Source organism: Podarcis tiliguerta, assembly GCF_965153285.1.
Source record: "Podarcis tiliguerta genome assembly, chromosome: 3".
NCBI classification, from domain to species: Eukaryota; Metazoa; Chordata; class Lepidosauria; order Squamata; family Lacertidae; genus Podarcis; species Podarcis tiliguerta.
The window spans coordinates 62,920,179-62,941,891 of record NC_139536.1 but is presented as its reverse complement, the minus strand read 5'-3'; the positions used below and the strand labels follow the sequence as shown (position 1 = coordinate 62,941,891).

The 21,713-nt window shown below is 39.1% G+C and overlaps 1 protein-coding gene across 19 annotated transcripts in view; it reads left to right on the top strand.

The window, feature by feature from the left end:
• LAMA2 (laminin subunit alpha 2) overlaps positions 1–21,713 on the top strand; it is a 352,990-nt gene that overhangs the window by 113,352 nt on the left and 217,925 nt on the right. For all 19 annotated transcript variants that reach the window (XM_083434696.1, XM_083434695.1, XM_083434693.1 and 16 more), the window contains exons 5-6: positions 14,322–14,501; positions 16,586–16,675. In XM_083434696.1, coding sequence (XP_083290822.1) covers positions 14,322–14,501; positions 16,586–16,675 — 270 coding nt within the window. The remainder of the gene's footprint in view (positions 1–14,321; positions 14,502–16,585; positions 16,676–21,713) is intronic.

Here is a 21,713-nt window from a genome sequence, read left to right as displayed (position 1 = left end):
CACCTATAAGCCAACACTTAATGACTTGTGTTCAAGAAACCAGATAGTAAAGATACATCCATCTCCAGCCATATTCCAGCATTCCAGAATCCATGGGTGCTGACAGTTCTTGGGCATCTTTTCCACCTAGGCATTAACACATACCTGATTAGCTTCAGCAAGATGGCTGCATTATGACCATACCTTGCACTAAGACCATACCTTGGGACCTGATACTGCTCAACACTGCATTCATGTATTTCTTCTCTGCTGCAGTTGGGGATGGTCAGATGTCGTAAATGTGAATCTGAAAGAGTCACATTTGTTTGGGGGATTTTTAATTCCAAAATAATATTAAGTTAGCTGTGCTTTTAAGTTACATCTTCTAGTCTATTGCTCATCCCTTCCCATCTTGATTGGTAGCTGACTCATGCATGACTTTTTGTTGTCTATAAATTTGAGTCCTATATGTATAGGTCTACATGGTGACTATTCCTGGGTACAAAAGCAGTTTGCAAGCCAGGGAATTGCTAACACCCTGAAATCCATGATTAGAGGTTCTGGATACAACTCGGCCGCTGAATGGTAGAGGTAATGATCATAATAAGATCCATTTTTAGTGAGCATAAGCACATATCTTTTATTATCTGAGTGAACTTTGTAATGTGAACTTTGTAATGTGAAGCTATATTATACAACCTAGCCTATGAACTATTTCCTGATTTCTTTAGTTTTAAAACTACCTTAAAGGGGGACATCAGAAGGCACCTGCACATTTTCTTTAATCAAACTGCATTTGATTGCCTGGTAAGATTATAGGTAAAAGCACACTCCCCATGGAGAGATGGAGAGTATTAATGCAGTATTGATTCTTCATAAGTACAGCAGTGCAGTAAAAGGAGTTTTAAAAGAAGCTATTAGTTATGAGAAAGCAGGAGTCAGGCAAGGACACAGCATCCTGGAGACAGATATAGGCATGGGTGTTGGATATGGATTCTATACTCAAAGGTGTGTATTGTTTGTAAATCAATGCCATTTAGTATTTTTAAGACTGTGTGTGTGTGTGTGTGTGTGTGTGTGTGTGTAGTGACAGAGATAAAATATTTTATGCTGCCCTTCATCTGAGGGTCACATAAGAATACAAAGTGAGAACACAAAATACCTAATCATCATCATCATCATCATAAACAAACCACAAACACATTTGAAAGTCCATAGAATGTTTATTCAGCCAGAGGCCTGGTTATATAGTTACATGGTCACATTTATATTTCTTTTTCATTTATGAGGGGAATACAGGACCACCACTCAGTGGATTTAGTATCTGTCTGCATAAGGTTCTAGAAACTAAGTAACATTAGTTGCTGCAAATTATTCTAACGGAGACTGGAGTATGAAACAAAGGCATATTGTATGCAGAACTGTGGCATAAATATGGACCCAACTCTGGATTTCTTCTTTTAGACAATGTGTTATACCAAACTGTTTCACAGGGAATTTAGGAAGCACAGTTAATGCTCAAAATTATTATGCCAAGACAACATTCAAAGAGTTCAATGAAAATGAAGTTTTTCACTATTGTTTATTTCCGCCAGGAGTTTTGCTATTATTTATCAGTTCAGTGGCATAAAAGTCCTGGCACGATGGAGAATATCCCTATATACTTAGTTCAAATAAACTAAAGAAATGTCAGGAGACACAACATGATATTTCTGTGTGCTTTGCTCATGGAAAAGCACAGATAGAAACAGAATTTAGTAACAACCTTGAGAAAAGCATGGTTTTATTGGGCTTCAAGTGTTGTCATTTGTATGTGTGCTGGACAAATTCATCGAAATAAGATTAAAATTCAGCATCTTTCTATTCTGATGTGAAATATGGTAGCTTTTCAAGTGCTTCCTCCATACTCTCAATGCTAGGTCCCTCCTGATACAGCACAAAGATAAGGGCTAGCGGATAACTTCCTGTCCTATAAAACTGATTTAACAAATGCGTCAGTCTTTGTTTAATTTGGCTATCCAAACGGAAGCTTGAAAACACACATTTAGAGACTGAAGGGAATCTAGAAATCCATAAACAACTCAAAAGGGGAAAAAATCAAATAAAAAGAATCACGCCAACAGAATTTAGCCACAGTTACAAATTGTATAGAGAAAAGCCTCAGAGAGAAGCAGTGACACTGTAGCTGTGCTACTGCTTTCATCTACCATGTGCTCATCTGCTAACACCTGGATCCATTTTTAAGCCCCCCCCCCCCCTTTGAAATGTAGGTCTTGACTCCTTTTGAAAAACTCCTTTTTTCTATGTAACTCATTCCTGAGCTGCACTAATGTCAGGCCAATAATGTCAGGAGTGCTGAACTCTGGTACTTCTCAATGCCTCTCTTAGATCTCCTTCATTCCTTTGCTGCTTGAATAGGTGTTCAGGACAAACTGATTGGCTGATAGAGGAAAGCATGGAGAGAAGGAGAAAAGGACTTACAAATGAACTGTAAATCCAATTCTCCCCACAGCCTGATTTAATCCTTTCACACTGGGAGTTTCAGAGTGTCAACACCATAGGGTCAAAGGGTCGACATGTCTACAAGTACTCAAAACTGAAACATATTCAACTCAGCGTGGTTTGAAAAATCGCTGTGACATCGTGCTGCCCAGTAAAATTGGTTGAATATAGCAAATGTAATTCCTACCCAAAAAAAGGAAGCCAACATCTACCAAAGTGTTCTAAACTCCCCACCATCTCTGTATGCATGTATATGAAATAAACCCAGTGACCCTTCCATTCTAATCAATGTACAGTGGTACCTTGGGTTAAGAACTTAATTCATTCTGGAGGTCCGTTCCTAACGTGAAACTGTTCTTAACCTGAGGTACCACTTTAGCTAATGGGGCCTCCCACTGCCACGCCACCACTGCACGATTTCTGTTCTCATCCTGAAGCAAAGTTCTTAACCTGAGGTACTATTTCTGGATTAGCGGAGTCTGTAACCTGAAGCATCTGTAACCTGCAGTACCAATGTACTCTTTTTAAAAAATACTCATATTTCATGCTTCTTTTTCATGATTGCTAATCTTCTCAGTGCATGTTCCAGTACACTAAAGAAGGGAGAAGGTTTGACATGGTGTGTCTCTGGTCAACCTGTTGTTGTTTTTCACTCGTACATATACAGGAGAGAGATAACAGATGATCAGCTGTCTGTTGTGTGTACGCACCGTTACTTCAGACGCCTCTAAGCTACTGCTAAGCTACAAGCTCAGTAAGGTTGATAAACAACTGATTTTTAGATGTTTTAATTTGCTAGAAGCCACCCAGAGCGGCTGGGGCAACCCAGTCAGATGGGCAGCATATAAATAATAGAAGTTGTTGTTGTTGTTGCCAGATGCCACAAGTGGGTTCCAGCTCCACTTTGGCATGGATTCTGTGTTTGAACAATCTGCTTCTTAATAAAGACTGGGCATTTCTCAAACTGCCCATTCTTGATCACCTCACTATGTATTTAACTATGCTGGCTTGCTTGGTGGCTTGCCTGCCTATCTGCTCATACCCTTCTTGCTTCTCTACTCACTGGCTCAACTGCTTGACTATTCAAGGATTGCTTAGCCTCTGGGCCACATTGGTCCTATATAGCACAAGCTACACCAGCAGTTTTAAATTGCATTTTTATCCTTGCACAATTGGAACTTGGGTAGGATAGATTCATTTCAGGCGCAGATGTCCAACGAACAGATCATGTGCACCCCAAGGAGTAGACTAAATGTGATAGGGTAGCAGCAAGAGTGGGGGAGCGGTGAAACAGCTGCGATTTTCTCCTCATGCAGCAGCACACTCAGTGTTTGTTCACCTTACTGAAGAATAAATGTGGTTCAAAGTGGCACACAGACAACACGATTAGCAATCACATTTTAAAACTTAATACCGGGCATGTGTGTGTGTGTAGTTGTTATCAAGGTCACAGCAGGTAGAGAAAGGAGGTTTAAGCTTTTATTCCCCAGCAGGATTCCCCAAGAAATTCTGCCTCCATCCCATGTAGCAATTAATTTTAGGAAAAAAGCTCACATAGGCACTGATGGGAGCTATCCCCCACTTAATGCTAAGGGCCCAAGGGGGGCAATTTCATGCAGCTGGGAGAAGGCTTGAATTGACCCATGTGTTGTGATCCAGACAGCAATCAGGGCCCTTGTGCTTGATATATAATTTTAAACCACATAACATGTGATTGCTAATCACATCATTAATGTGTAGTTTGCCCACAATTAATGTGTAGTTGGTCTTTAACAGCAGAGGTGTTAGGGCTGCAGTCCTAAGCACAATTTCTAGGGCACAAGCCACATTTAAATCAGTAGGGGTTACTTCTGAATATAGATGCTCATGAATGATTCTCAAGTTTGCATGTGAAAAAGCTTTTTCTCAAAAGACCTTTGAGGTGGATTTTGAACTAGAAAAAAGATTGGTATTTGGGATTCTTTCTGTATACAATTACCTTCTCAGTAAGCTATTCAGTCTGCAAAAAGAGAAGAAGTAATAACACTATTAAGCAAGTGTACGTAGATATTATGCTCTAGGATAAAAATGATTGGAAAACTTGTATTGCTCAAAAAAGAACAGAGAAAGGGACTTGCTTCTATTTCTCTTGGGGAAAGCTGAAATAAAGATACCCTTCCGCTGACAATAATTTCTTTCCATTCTGGCTTTGTGTTATAGAAGCTTGATAGTAATTAATGTCATCTGTAGAAAACAGAACAATGATTAATAACATGATTCATAGAACTGTCTAGGATAGTAAATGATTTAAATGTAACAATTTACAAAGTACACACTGTTCAGAACAAGCCGGTGCTATTTAAGGGTGAAAGGGTTAGTAAACCTATTTGGTCATGTTTGTGGTCTAACTCTTATACTGCCTTGAACAATTCTAGCACTTTTGTTTAAGTGCTAGAATGCTATTAAGGGGCAAAGGGACTGTTGCAAATAACTTTCATTATTATCCCAAAGAGCAAAATTTTATTGGATATATGAAGCCTCCAGATTTCGGAAGTTTCTCTCGGTTGCTGTTGCAAAAATTAAAGACAGTTGCCTTCATCTGAAGGACCACCTGTGCCAATATGAGGCTGCCCAGATATTGAGATTAATATATGGGCCATTACTCTCTTGGTGTGAGATGTGAGACAGACAGGTTCCAGTGACAGGGCTTTTCTGGTGGTGGTTGAGCACATTTGAAGCTTCCCGTATCTCACGTAATTCATGTGGCTATTGTATTAGTCCTTGGCCTGCCTATTTGGTAACACAACTCTAATTAAAACATATCATTTGATCCCCAAGCCAAAAGTTCCAAGTAACAGTGTGTTGAATGAATGTAATTTACCCATGAAGTGAAATACAATCTCACCCACAAGTTTCATGTGGATTTGAAGCTGCTTCTATCTCTCTCTCTCTTGTGGCACCCACACATTCTACATCCAACCTTCAACCCACATTTCTCTCTCCTGCTATCCTCCATTAATTCAGATTCTCCCAGCTGGAGGATAGTACAGTAAGGGAACAAAAAGCAATATATAAAAATCACACATTACCTGACTTGATGCACATTGCCTGGGTGAGGGGTTTTTTTTTTTTTTACATGTGAGGTGATGTTTCCTTGGCTGCCATTTATTGCCACACCCCCTACTTCTGTTTGCTCCTCGCCTGAGCACAACCTAGCCATTTTGCTTCCATCAGCCCCAAGGAAAGGATACAGCATGCCAATTTCCCCCCATTGTTGCTGAAGACATGTTTGTGGGTTTGTAATTTCTATTTAACAGCTGTTTTGTGCCTTACTGCTCTTGTGCAAAGCAGCTGTTTAAAATAAAATGGGCTCTTTGGGAAGAATTGGCAGGTGCGGGACTTGTTGGTTCCTTTCAGTTGCTGAAACAATGCATCTTTCCAAGTGTGCCTATTTCCAGTTGCTGCATGCTGAGGACATGCTCACAGAACATCCACCAACTATTAAACTTCCATTTTTATTTTTAATACAGAGATTTTGCACAAGACTGCTGTTGCACAAAACCTCTGTATTAAAACAACAGCAACAGGAATTGGCAGCTAAAGATGAATTTGTAGTGAAATGATGTGGGAATGAAGGCACATTTGCAGATCACTTATTAGTATTTATTTTTTAAAAATAATAATAATACAAGTTTTGTGCAACAGCAGTCTTGTGCCAAACCTCCATGATACACACGCAGAAATCAAGAGCTGTAAACATTAATTGGGAAAGGAAGAGAGGTGGTGATGTAAAGGACAAAAGGGGAGGAAAGAATGATGGGGAAAACACAGTATTGGCTGAGCTACCTGAAACTGACTAGAATCTTGTCCATTTCATACTTGAATTGGGGCTATAGAGAGAAAAGTTTTTTTGAAGCTTTCTCCAAGTTTTTAAATATTTACAAAATGCTTGCATCATGTGAGCATCATGGCTTATATCCAAAAGGGGATGGCATATTTAGAAAACCATCCTCCTGCTGAAAGCGGGAAGCACACCAGAGAAGGAAGGAAGGCAGATAGGCAGACTTTCTTGGCCAGCTTTCCAGTGTTGGATCCAAGAGAGGTCTTCTGAAGAAATCTGATTTCAATGTAAAATGAGATTTTAGAAATCAATGTTTTGTTTATATACCCCACTCCAAATTCACAACCCTTAATTTTGCCTCATTGCAAAATATGCTGGTAAAGTTTGTTTTTGTGCACTTTAGTTAAAAAATAAAAATGTGTGTACACTGGCAAACAAGTACCTGTGCACATGACCACTTTGGAAAAATGGGAATGGAGGATGGATATGTAATAATTGAAAGGAGAAGACATGCTCAGACTACACACTTACAACCTGTCAAGGTCTACCTGCTAGTAAACCTCTTATCTGTCAACAGCCTTGCACCAATGCACACACATGGAAAAATTTGATCAGAGCTACCTTTTGTGAGAGATAAAACCACCTTACAGACTCTGCCTTTTAATCATAGTGATGGATTAGAATTTAAGAATTTTGCATGACTGGATTTTAGAAAGTTAATTGGCTGAGGTAGCTTCTGAGGTGAAGCCTTGGAGAGTACTTGAGAGGAAGCCTCAAAAATATGACAAACACCTTGATATTTATTTGTTTTTTTGTGCACACAGAGCTCAGTGATCAGATAAAATTAACGAGGAAAAATGTGGAATACTTGGCATTCATTTCACTGTGAATAGGGTACAAAATGGACTGTTTCATCAGTCTAAGCAAAACCTTTGCAGGACCAATCTCACAACTGGTTCAGGCTGCAATCCCATGCATGTTGTTGTTGTTTAGTTGTTTAGTCGTGTTCGACTCTTCATGATCCCATGGACCAGAGCACGCCAGGCACTCCTGTCTATTACTGCTTCCTGCAGTTTGGTCAAACTCATATTAGTAGCTTCGAGAACACTGTCCAACCATCTCATCCTCTGTCGTCCCCTTCTCCTTGTGCCCTCCATCTTTTCCAGCATCAGGGTCTTTTCCAGGGAGTCTTCTCTTCTCATGAGATGGCCAAAGTATTGGAGCCTCAGCTTCAGGATCTGTCCCTCCAGTGAGCACTCAGGGCTGATTTCCTTAAGAATAGATAGGTTTGATCTTCTTGCAGTCCATGGGACTCCCAAGAGTCTCCTCCAGCACCATAATTCAAAAGCATCAATTCTTTGGCGATCAGCCTTCTTTATGGTCCAGCTCTCACTTCCATACATCACTACTGGGAAAACTATAGCTTTAACTATACGGACCTTTGTCGGCAAGGTGATGTCTCTGCTTTTTAAGATGCTGTTTTGTTTATATACCCCACCCCATTTTTTTTTGATGTTGAGCTTCAGACCATATTTTGCACTCTCCTCTTTCACCCTCATTAAAAGGTTCTTTAATTCCTCCTCACTTTCTGCCATTAAGGTTGTGTCATCTGCATATCTGAGATTGTTGATATTTCTTACAGCAATCTTAATTCCGGCTAGGGATTCATCCAGTCCAGCCTTTTGCATGATGAATTCTGCATATAAGTTAAATAAGCTGGGAGACAATATACAGCCTTGTCATACTCCTTTCCCAATTTGGAACCATTCAGTTATTCCATAACCAGTTCTAACTGTAGCTTCTTGTCCCACATAGAGATTTCTCAGGAGACAGATGAGGTGATCAGGCACTCCCATTTCTTTAAGAACTTGCCATAGTTTGCTGTGGTCGACGCAGTCAAATGCTTTTGTGTAGTCAATGAAGCAGAAGTAGATGTTTTTTCTGGAACTCTCTAGCTTTCTCCATAATCCCATGCATAGAAGAGGAAATTTCAGCAAGTATAGCTTATCATGATACATGATGTTGAATTGTATCTGCTGAAACAGACTGCCAGCTGGTGTAAAGAATCCTATCTTTTATCAACAGATATCACCTGACATGGCATCCTCAGTAAATCCCTGTGGTGAAAGGCTGGAGGTTCTGCTTTATTGCCTTTCACTGAATGATAAAAGGAAGTTGTGAGACAACAAGTGCAGACAGGGGGAAAGAGAGGCGTCTTTCCTAAACATAGTATATTATAATCATTTTGCATAAATAGAGTGTTCCGTTTGTGTTTGGAAGCTAATACTTGTTAGGTCTTTCACTAGTTTTCCTGACAGAAGCTCCACAGTTTTTAACAGCTGCCTGATATTTAGAAATCTAATAACTTTTGCTAATGTGGAAATAGAGTGCCTGAAAAAACAATACCTGCTGAATTTTTTTGCCTGTCACATGGCTCTTTAAAGGCAATCCTTTGTAACTACAGTGACTAGTTCAGATGTATAACGTTTATACAATGATGGTACCTAGCTTGAGAAAATAGTGATAGATGGTAAAGTTGTTCCCATTGCTAAGTATTGTTAAGAATTTGTCTTATTATACATGTTGGATTAATAGTGCTATGATGTGTCAGAGCTTGTCTCTTCATCCCCAGCCACGCAGCAGGAGTTTGTTCTTGGCTTAGAGCTACTGCCAAGCTTCAAGCACAGCATGAATGGTCTGAATGCCTGGTTCCTCCTATGAAGAATATTCTGTTTCTTATGTATCTTTTCCCTTTTTTAATTCATGACATAGAATTTTTCCAGTTTGAAAACTGTCACATCTGTGTTTCTCTGGTTTATATTTTAACTGGAATGAAACAGGATGTTGTGATTCAGATACAGATCTTGCTCCAACTTTAAGCTGTCAGTACTGAACCTATTGCACAGATGTTTCATATGTGGAGTCAAATTACAAATAAAATCTTCTCATTCCTTTCCATCCTCTCTGCCATCTTATCAACCACGATTTTGAATCATACATTGCAATAAGGGTAAGTGGTACATTTGCCTAATAACAATGTGAGATCACCAAAGGCTGCTTCACATGGTCATTTTTCACCATTCAGTTTTCTCCACGGGACCTTGCCCATGATGTGAAGCAGGAATAAAACCAACATATATTGCTATAATAATTCCCACAATTTTAGCAGTGCTTTTGGGTACCATTTAGGAGAATGCAAAATTCTGTTAAAGCATGCTGATGTCCCCAGTCGCAGATTCCTTCTCTGCGTGATCATGTAAAGGGAAAAACTTCAAGGAGAAAAAAATTGCAGCAAAGCCATACTTGTTGAATTTCTGCCTGTTGCTTATATTTTTTCTGTTCTACATTAGCCTAAAGCAGAAAGACTGTAATGATTTCAAATATGTTCTCTAGGTTTTCAATCCAAACTGAATTTTTGTCTTGGATTCCTGCATCATTCTCAAATTAAAATGTCTTCAAGATTGTCCTCTTAGACAAAACCAAAAATTATTTCCCTATATAGTGCGACGTCTAAATCAAGAGACTACATTTCCCAACAGGCCCTTCTTCTGGTCTGTGAGCAGGAAAACAGGACTTTTCCATCTATCCTCAGGAAAAAAAAAAAAAAGGCTAGCAGTATCAGCAATAAGCATCTCTTCAAGGTTTAGAAAACATTTGATTTTATTAAGTCTATATACCGGTAATTCATTCCAGAATTCAGGGTTGTTATTGTTTTTTAAATGTATAAGCAGCATCTCCAAATGGAAGCAGTATTAGCAAATGGTATATGTGTTATCCTTTTTACATACTGTTTTTGCATAATGTTGCAATGAATCATACGTGTTTACTCAAATGCCTATTGGTCTCTAGTATGCGTAATTATTGTTGAAAGCTTCAGCTTCCTATAATATTTTGGCTTTGTTTTAGCTAGAGCAGTAATAAAGGCCCTTTTTTATATATAAAAAAAAGAAATAAAGAAAAAAGGTGCATGACAAATATACTTTAAGGGAATTGAATTTCTTATTACACTGTGATTTATTAATAACCACTCCTTTGACACTGAACAATCTCTTTAAATATCTCACAAAAGACATTTTTCTGACAAATTACTTTCCATTCAAAAATGAAAAATGCAAGAATTGCACTACTGTAGAAGAAAAAGGATATATCAGAGAAGCAATTTTAAGTTTCAGGTGCAAGTAGCTTGAAGGAAGTGACTTGCTAAAGAAAAAGAAGTTCTTCAGTTTAGCTTAAGTTGTGTGAGGTACAAGTTGTCCATCATATAACAGTATTTGCTAAACAATTCATTAAGCTGACATTTGCCTATCCTCTTTGGGGAATGAGTTAGCTGAAGCAGAATATGACATGAACAGCACTTGACATTTTGCTGTGGGTTTAAAGCAGTGCATTTTAAGCAGTTCAATTCTGTATTCATTAGTAGTCAATGGAATGGAGTCTAATCATTAGTTAAATAAACTATTAATGTACTAAGATAGCCAGAAATCATTTACTACACATTCTGAATGCTGTATAAAGTAGGCAATATATATTAAAGTCCATATTTTCCCATTGCACATAACTAGCTATGCCACAAGGTATCCCACAATGCTCCTGGTCAGACTGTAAAAAAACAACAACAGGGTTAAGAATACAACCACATCATCCTGGAAATTTCACCATGTCAGGTCAAGTAACTGCAGCAGCATCGCAGTTATTTGCTAAGGATCACCCCAGTCACACATCATGTCGATCTGTTGCTAAATGTTTGACTGTGAATTTAAAAAAGCAGCATGTTGATGGACAAAGCTCAAAAGTCCCTGCTTCCACCCACCCCACCCCACTTCGTCTGATTTTACCATGATGGGAGAAATGGCCACAAGCCTAGTCCTGTCATTTCATCCAAACCTGGGCTCATCATTTGTTTCTCTCCAAACATACCATCAAGTTTTATCTTGACTTACGGTTCATAGTTTGATTGGGGAAAACAAATCCCCAATGGGGAAGAAATAAAGCAGGCACTGTTGAGCAGTGGGTAGCAGCACACTGCTCATTCATTTAAACCATAGGTAAACTGTGGTCTAAACCACAGAGTCTAGGGCTTGACGATCAGAAGGTCGGAGGTTTGAATCCCCGCAACGGGGTGAGCTCCCATTGCTCAGTCCCTGCTCCTGCCAATCTGGCAGTTCGAAAGCACGTCAAAGTGCAAGTAGAAAAATAGGTACCACTCTGGCGGGGAGGTTAACAGCATCTCCGTGCACAGCTCTGGTTCACCAGAAGCGGCTTAGTCATGCTGGCCACATGACCCAGAAGCTGCAGACAAATGCCAGCTCCCTCAGCCAGTAAAGCGAGATGAGCGCTGCAACCTCAGAGTCGTTCACGACTGGACTTAATTGTCAGGGGTCCCTTTACCCTTTACCTTTAAACATTAACTATGGTTTAATGTGATGTGCAAGGACAGTCTTTGTCTGTTGTGATCTCAGATGACAAACCTCCCCACCCCCCACCCCCAGCCTAAGTGGTTTTGGTATGCAAATGGAGAAACTGGCCCCCAAAAAATGTATTTAGGGTTTTAGACAGAATCTGACCTCTCAGTAAATATACACATTTTTAAGCTCTTGAGAAGGCACCAGTGAAAACCCTCAGACGAGTATGTCATTTGTTTTGAAAAATAAGTGAACTTGAATGCTTTGAGCAGCATAGCCAAACAGCTGGGATTTTTTATATGTCAGAAACAACTTGGGAGTGACTGTACTCAGTGGACTTTCTGGCAGAATATCGTCTTTTAAATACCAAAACTGTGAGCAGGGGGGAAAAGAAATGTTTTGTTAAATCCTTCATGAAGCTACCATATGGTTATGCTGGTTTAAAAGCAGCATATGTATGATTTTAAAAATAGAAATATAGAATTTGAGTTTTCAGAAGCTTTAAAGCAGGAATCATAGAAGTTTATTTTTCTCTTCCATTGTGACAAGTGAAGAAACCAGACATTAAAGAATACAGATAGTCTTCATAATTGCACGTGGAATGTCATTTACTGCCTAACATTTGAATAACCAGAAATGGAAGAAATAAGACACATTCATGTGAAACATTTCTTACTGTTCCCTAAGCCAAGCTACATGTAGCATGAGAGTGCTATGATTAGATTTCACACCGTTGGGGGGGGAGAGGATTAAATGAGGATGTAGATAGAGGGCCAATAGAATCAATCAGAATGGGGCAGTGGTGCTGGAGAGTTAACCCTTTAGCCATGGTCCTTGACTGTCTTTAAAATGTCACAAAACAGTTTTAGTGCCTATCTTTCCCCCCAGGAGGATTAATATCAGCTTGTAGGCGAAGACTGCTGAGAAGAGATATTAAAGAAATCTTCCTATGGCATTACTGCATCCATCCAGTTTGAGGGCCCCTGATTTTTAAAGGGTTTTTTGGGGGGACTGAGCCACTCACAGATCCCATGTGTATACTGGTTCTAAAATGCAGAACATAATTACCAGAAACAGTCTCATTTGCAGTTTGGATATATAGCTTGGTTATCTGTATCATATGGTGAAAGCTAAAATGGTTACCAGCAATCTGCCATAGATTAGTGTGACATTATTAGATGCTAGAATGCTTTCAAATCATTCTAAGTTATTATAGAATCATAGAATCATGGAATCATAGAGTTGGAAGAGACCACAAGGGCCATCGAGTCCAACCCCCTGCCAAGCAGGAAACACCATCAGAGCACTCCTGACATATGGTTGTCAAGCCTCTGCTTAAAGACCTCCAAAGAAGGAGACTCCACCACACTCCTTGGCAGCAAATTCCACTGTTGAACAGCTCTTACTGTCAGGAAGTTCTTCCTAATGTTTAGGTGGAATCTTCTTTCTTGTAGTTTGGATCCATTGCTCCGTGTCCGCTTCTCTGGAGCAGCAGAAAACAACCTTTCTCCCTCCTCTATGTGACATCCTTTTATATATTTTAACATGGCTATCATATCACCCCTTAACCTCCTCTTCTTCAGGCTAAACATGCCCAGCTCCCTTAGCCGTTCCTCATAAGGCATCGTTTCCAGGCCTTTGACCATTTTGGTTGCCCTCCTCTGGACACGTTCCAGTTTGTCAGTGTCCTTCTTGAACTGTGGTGCCCAGAACTGGACACAGTACTCCAGGTGAGGTCTGACCAGAGCAGAATACAGTGGCACTATTACTTCCCTTGATCTAGATGCTATACTCCTATTGATGCAGCCCAGAATTGCATTGGCTTTTTTAGCTGCCGCGTCACACTGTTGGTTCATGTCAAGTTTGTGGTCAACCAAGACTCCTAGATCCTTTTCACATGTACTGCTCTCAAGCCAGGTGTCACCCATCTTGTATTTGTGCCTCTCATTTTTTTTGCCCAAGTGCAAAAAAACAAACAGCAGTGCCAACCCTTCCTTTTAACCCCTTTAGGATTCACCAGACTCCCTCAGATTTGCTCACATCAGTTTACCCAGCAGAATCTTAGAATGATGAGGGGACGATGAGAGACATATACAAGAGAAAGAGAGAGAGAGAAAGACTATTTTGAAAGCATAGTTGTTTCTCCACTTCTGATGAATGGATTGATCTAGAACCATATTAATTTAACATGTCCATTTTACATTAATCAGTGATTTTAAAGAAATCTGTATGAAAATTTCACATTATATCACAAAGTGCATATATCTGTGATACTATATGTAAAGGTAAGATGATATTTACATTAATTTTATCTAATTATATGTATTTCAAAATGTCTTAAAATGTCATAAAATGTACACATTTAACAAGTCTTGGTACTTTTTTTGAGCTGAGCATTGTATTGTAAAATTGTGATAAGTATGAAACCCGAAGGTTAATTACACATTAAGCTGCACATCGGCCTAGGTCAGTCTGCTTCAGAATTCACAGATATAAAATTCCTCAGGCATTCATGTTTTCTACCACATTACCTGATGCTGGATGCTACAGCCCTAGTGGTTTTAGAGAGACTGAGAACTCTCATTTAACACACTCCTATTGTTTATTCTCCTTTGTAGATTCACACATCTTTGATCAATGGACGGCCAAGCGCAGATGACCCTTCTCCAGCTCTGCTAGAATTCACTTCAGCTCGCTATATTCGCCTGAGATTTCAGAGGATACGGACTCTGAATGCTGATTTAATGATGCTTGCACATAGAGATCCCAATGAAATTGACCCAATAGTTACAAGAAGGGTAAGTCTTGGCACAGATGCCAATGTTTCTGTTTGCGGTGTTACTTTTGCTACTAGTATTAATGAGTAGGATCCAAACAAACTGTGCCATCTAGGAATTATCAGGAGCTTTACGCTCCCGTCCCAGCAAGCATCAAACTCCCCATATGTCATGGGGGCCAGCTGTTCAATGAGAAAGGGTCCAAAGTTCCACAGAGTATATGGAAGCCAATTTTGAAACTAAAGTAGTCCATTAGATCCCAACCAGTGTTTCAGTTTTCACCTGCATAGAACAACAGTGTGAATACAAGAGCACATACACAAGTTCACTTAATGCAGATTAGTTATATTATTGCACCCTTTGTACCTGAAAGACTGAAAGAATGAGAGTGTGTTCCACTGTTTTGTGCCTGCTTACAGGGAACAAAATGTTCATAATTATTTCAGATTCATTAACACAGAGTACAAGAGCATTAGGTTATATATGCGGCATTGTGGTCCGCTGCCAGTGATGTAGGGTGGAATGTTTTCAACAATGCACATAACTGCTATATACATGTTTTTGGGGCAATTTATAAACAAACAAGCAAATTATTGTTTCATGAAATTAGCTAGTACCACAATGAACTGATGAAGTAATCTCCATGCAATTCGCCTTTTTAAGGTGACAATCCCTTGGAAATATTGTGTGTGCGTCTGTTTGTGTGCTTATGTCAATTCATGCATCAACCTACACATACAAAGATACAACTTTTAGGATAGGGGTAGGCAGGGCTTTTTCTCAGTTCCGGCACCTCTCAGGTGGGCGCCATTGCCATTCTAAGAGAACAAGGGAGGCGTTCATGTTAAGTTCCAGCACCTCTTTTTCTATAAAAATAGCAATGGGGGTAGGGAACCTTTTTCAGCATGACTACATTCCCTTATGGACAATCTTCTTGGGAAAACATTCCAGTGGTGGGCAGTGCCAGAGACAAAGGTGGATGTAACTTTTACCTTTGCACAGTGATCTGCATTCCAGCTATGAAAATGTTTCTACACGCACACACGACTCTCCATCTGGGTAGGCAAGAGGCATTGTCACAGTTCAATAACACATTCCTACTAGGTAAAGCATGGAAGGAGAGTGGGGAGCAAGGCCAGTGAGGGGCGTAGCTTGGAGAGAGTGCCAGACAGAGAGGCCTGAAGTATCCTGCTTCTACAGCAAGGAAAGGGATGTGGTGGGGCTGTGGTCTTAACCACTGAGCTTCTTGGGCTTGCCAATCAGAAGGTTGGCAGTTCAAATCCGTGTGATGGGCTGAGCTCTCGTTCCTCTGTCCCAGCTTCTGCCAACCTAGCAGTTTGAAAGTACACCAGTGCAAGTAGATAAAAAGGTACTGCTGTGGCGGGAAGGTAAACAGCGTTTCCATGTGCTCTGGCACTTGTCACAGTCCTCTGTGTGTCAGTAGCGGTTTAGTCATGCTGGCCACATGACCTGGAAAGCTGTCTGTGGACAAATGCCAGCTCCCCTGGGAGGTGAGCACTGCACCCCATAGTTTCCTTTTACTGGACTTAACTGTTCAGGGGTCCTTTACATTTACCTTTTTTACAGCAAGGTGAGTCTCAGCTGGGGTATAGGCAGGGCTGTAGCTAGGGGATGGGGGGTGCACGCAAGATTGGCTAAAAATATGTCCATAAATATCTCTATAAATAAAAATACTGATTATAGCCTCATAAGAAAAGGTTTTAAATAGTGGGTGAATTTAATTGGGGGGGGGGGGGGTTGGAGGAGAGGCAGAAAGAAGAGCTAATTTGTCCATTTTGGAACATGATAAAAACTAATACACAGTTTTCAGTGTATTCATACCCATTTCCCACTGAAAATTGAAATACAATCTATCGACATGTCTTAAAATATTTCAAAATTGTTAAAAATATTAAAAAGCAAATTTCCATTAGAAGTTCACAGTTGTTTGAATACTACACTTAAAACATATTAATTGGGCTTCATTGAATTTGTTTTCAATTTAATTACTTTTGTACATAGTGCACTTTCTTTAAAGGATTTTTTAAACTAAAGTCTGTGATATAGTTAGCAATTTATTAATTAATTTTTATATTCATTTGCAGTATTACTATTCTGTGAAAGACATCTCCGTTGGAGGAATGTGCATTTGCTATGGCCACGCAAAGGCATGCCCACTGAATCTAGCTACAAATGTATGTATATTGCAAATCTCCTTGAACCTTAAAAAGGAAATAATTATAGCATCTCCTAGGGTTGCCATATATCCTCTTTTTCCAGGATATGTCCTCTTTTTTAAAATGAGAGTCGTCATAGTGATCCATAGTTAAAAGTAGAAATCGGCAAATGTGTCCTTTTTTCGGCTCTTCAAAATATGGCAACCCTATCAGACACCTGCCATCCTTAAATATATGGTTTTGATTGCTAATGTTTAGAGAGGTTAGATACTGAAAGCTTTCTCCAGGTCAATTCTATGCAAGCTTGCTTGGAAGAAATTCTTATTTCTGTTGGGTTCAGTATGTGTGCATATTATTGAAGCCTTGGTTTATCTATCATCTGTTTTGTAATTCATTGGTTAACTGAAATTATATAAAATTGTATATTTCAAAATCTCATCATTAGCGATGTGGCTGAAGATACTGCCATTTTTGCCATTGCTCCTGGTATTTTGATATTGGTTGAAAAGGATAAGCATAACTCTTCATAGCAACCACATTCCCCCAGAGTATACCAATATGTCATCATGTAACACTGTTAGTAGATAGATTCAAGTTTTCAACTCCCCTTGCATCCATTGGCCATAAAACTTGCAAGGGCAAAGTGCCAGCAAAGGGGGTATCATTTCACTTTTCTCTGGGCCTTTACCCCTCCCAAAGAGGTCAAGAATATTTGGGCCATCACTAATGAATGACATTAATTTCTTAAGTGTGTGAAACAACTTGCATGTCAATACACAGAACCAACCAGTTGTTATGCTGTCCCTTTTTGGGTAGATTTAAATTTTTTTTAAAAAAAATCACATTCTTTCTTAAAAACAACAACAACAAGCAAATAAATAAGACATAGCATAACTAGAATATTTACATAAAATAAACAAGACATAAAATCTATTTCTCAGACCAGAAGTGTAACGCTGTGCAGGCATACATTATTGAATAATATATAGCTTAATGCCAAGATAGTTCTAAGCAGTTTATAGAACATAAAGATCTTTCACCATCATCATCATCATCATCTGCACAGTGATCTGGAGCTGACTCCTTTCTAGCATGTCTGGAATTGATTGATTGATTGATTGATTGATTGAATTTATATACCAACCTATACCTGGAGGTCTCAGGGCAGTTCACATTATTAATTTAATTAATTAATTAATTATTAATTAAAATGCACACTAAAACAACCCATAATTTAAACATAAACACCCATAATTAAAATATGCAATAAAACAATCCCATTAAGACACAGCAATCAAAGTATGCCACATCCAAACATTCAATGAGCCTGGCAGAGGGAAAACTAGCCTTTAATACAGAACTTGAGTTATACCACACTTTCAGCTTAATTTATGTTGGGTTGCCAGGTCTTGCGATTGAGCTGAGCAGGTTTGGGATCCAGGCTAAGTTTCACTCCTCCCCTCTCCCCTCCCACAGTCTTGCCCCCATCACTCCTTGAGAATATCCCCTTTTCAGGTTATGCTGGCTTATGTTCCACCAGGCTGTGCCACAACTGAGTGGGATGAGGTATTTAGGCCAGCATATCTCTGACTGAGGTGGATTTGGGGGCTTAAATCTGCATAGACTACTTGAGGTGGATATCCTGATCCTCAGTCACGAATACCAGCAAACCTAGGGTAAGGATTACTCCCTCAACCAGTTGCCAATGTTAACACCACACAAAGTCCGTAGGGAATGAGATGGACTTTCAGGTATTTAATTTTCTATATTATTAAGTTTATACCCTGATTTTCTTCCCAAAGGAGCCCACCAGCAGCAAAATACTACATTTTAAAAATTCTTACTTGAATTGCAATTTTTGCCAATATGACAGCATGCTTACAGAATATCTCTAGATGAACTCCTGTGGCCATCCTTTCGTTCATCCCATTATGTTTGTCATGCTGTGCCTTATAAAAGTAAATGCTATCCATTTAATAGATGCCTGTAAATAAATTATGGTTATTACTGTGATGATGTCTATGCATGTTGTCAAAACTGAGTGACAAATTGTGCAGCTTTGGAAAGTCACGTGTTTTCTTGAAACGTATTTTGTTTTGCCTGGAGCTTCAAATTCTGTTAAATTAATTGCTTTAAAGAACAATAATCAAATACCTAACAATTAATTATGGTTTTTGCACTTCATTCCAATAACAAACATACATATTTTAAAAAGCTGATAAATGAACAAAAGCATTTTATTGAATATTCAGTTACGTCAGAATTTGAAAGTGATGGCCAATAATTGTTCTGAATGTAACTCTCATAGAATCCTAGAATTACAGAGTTGGAAGGGACCTCAGGGGCCATCTAGCCCACCCTCCTGCAATGCAGGAATCTCAACTAAAGCATCCATGACAGATGGCCATCGAACCTTCCAAGGGAGTCTGTCCCACTTTAAACAGCTCTTACCATCAGAATGCCCTTCTTGATGTTTAGTCAGACTCTCATTTCTTGTAACTTGTAGCCATTGGTTTGGGTCCCACCCTCCAGAGCAGGAGAAAACAAATTTGTTCCATGTGACAGCCCTTTAGATATTTGAAGATGGCTATGATATCTCCTCTCAGTCTCCTCTTATCCAGGCTAGACATACCCAACTGCCTCAACTGTTCCTCATAAGGCTTGGTTTCCAGATACTTTGTCATCTTGGTTGCCCTTCTCTGAACACATTCCAGCTTGCAAAATCCTTCTTAAATTGTGGTATCTGGTACTGGACACGATACATTAGGTGTAGTCTGACTAAGGCAGAATAGAGTGGTATTATTAATTCCCTTGATCTGGACACTAGACTTCTGTTGATCCTTTTCACATGTACTACTGGCAAGCTAGCTGTTCCCCATCGTATATTTGTGCAGCTGGATCTCCCTGCCTAAGAGTAAAACTTTACTTTTGTCCCTATTGAAATTCAGTTTGTTAGTTTTGGCCCTGTTCGCCTGTCTGTTAAGGTCATCTTGAATCCCGGTTCTGTTTTCTGCAGCATTAGCTACCCCTCCCAGTTTGGTGTCATCTGCAAATGAGCATCCGCTGAATGCTTTCATCCAAGTCATTTATAAAGATGTTGAACAACAACAGGGCCAGGACAGAACCCTGCATTACCCCACTTATCACTTTTTTCTAGGATGAGAAGAAACTATTAATGAGTGGTCTTTGGGATCAGTTAATCAACCAGTTACAAATCCACCTAACAATTACTTTGTCCAGTCCACATTTCAGCAGCTTCTCAGCAAGAATATCATGAGGGTCTTTATCAAAAGCCTTACTGAAATCAAGATAAACTATGTCCACAGCATTCCCCTCATCCACCAATCTTGCCGCTCTATTTTTATATATATTTAAAAAAGATTCATCTGTCAGGACTTGTTTTTTAGAAACCCATTCTGGGTCTTAGTAATCACAACATCCTTTTTCTAACTGTTCACTTAATTATCTGTTCCAAGACCTTTCCTGGTATCGATGTTGCTAATTACCTGGGTCTTCTTTTTTCCCTTCTTGAAGATGGGGACAACATTTGCCCACCTCCAGTCTGCAGGAACCTTGCCTGTTCTCCAACTCTAATCTGGACATAGTATAAATGCCTAATTTAAGATTCTATCTACAGTATAGGTTTCCAAACACAGAGCATGATTCAAATTTAAGGATATTTTTTGCTGTTTTGAAGAGAAGAGAATTGTACTATTAAACTAGAGCAGCTCATAGGTTGTATTAATATGTAAATTTAAATTAGGGTGTCAATTGTAAAAATTTATATATAAAAATACAACACTTAATATTTCACAGTGCTATTGAAATCCAATACTGTTATTTCCCCATATGCATAAAAGCCTATGTCACATTTCACTTCTCAAGTCTCATCTAGGGATGCTTGAGGTATTATGTTTCTGTGAATTCCAATGCAAAGTGACCTGATCTACACCTCCCACACTAATGTACAATTTGGAACATAATTACCCTTCTGATTTTGCACTTCTTTCAATTTTGTGATATGTTTTTAGCTAAAAAAAAGAAGTGTCAAAATGCAGAAAAAATGCAGTGAAACATTTTGAAATGCAGATGTTGTGATAAACTACATTGAGAAATGTGTACATTGAGACAGAATGGACTATATTCATCCAATCAATTATTCTAGCAGAAGCTAATGCAAAGACTCCCACTTGCACAATGGGAATTTGTCCACTGTTATTCCCCCGCATATGCCCTGCACAGTCCCCAAATCTGCTCCATAGGGTTGGGGGAACCCAACAGAAAACATGCCTCCAGGCTACACCGATTACAAGCCAATATGTTTAGAATTTTGATAAAACTCTGTTTAAGTATTTTAATACTATTTAAATATTTGTTTAGCAGATTAATGTGGAAAAGAAACAGAACAGACTAACGCAAGAGCACATGCAAAACTGACAGACTTACTTGCCCATCCCATGTCCATTCAAACATGATACAATCAAAATTATGCCGTCCTCTAGTTTAAGTAAGGCATATGGGTATAGATGTGATGCCAAAATAATGAAAACAGTTAGAGAGCAATAAAACTGTCCCATATGGAAGGCAGCATAAAAGACAGCAGATCAGATAAAAAGCATTAATAGAGATAGCTGAAACATTTGTGTAGTTCAGTACTATTAAAGTTTGCTTCCATCATGCTTAATGGGTCTTACTCACGGGTTGGTACAAAACAAATCCTGGTTCACTAAAAAGGTCTTCATATATCACCAAGTTAAACTTGTTTGACACATTTCAGCTGAATGGCTATCTTCAGTTTGGAGTCTTTCTATTGGCTGCATCTATCTTTAAAGTGAAGCCAAAGACCGCATTAAAGGAGACCAGGCGTTCATTAGCTATTTTGATCAAGGACATATCTCTTACTTTAAAATTTTGTGTTTAAAACTTAAGGGAGCAAAATATTTAACAAAATTCTTACAATAAAATGACATGAAATAATTCTGCTCACTAGACGACATCAGAAGCAGCTCCCCAGAGCTGCTGTGTTAGCTTCCCCACATGCATATCTCTGCTACTT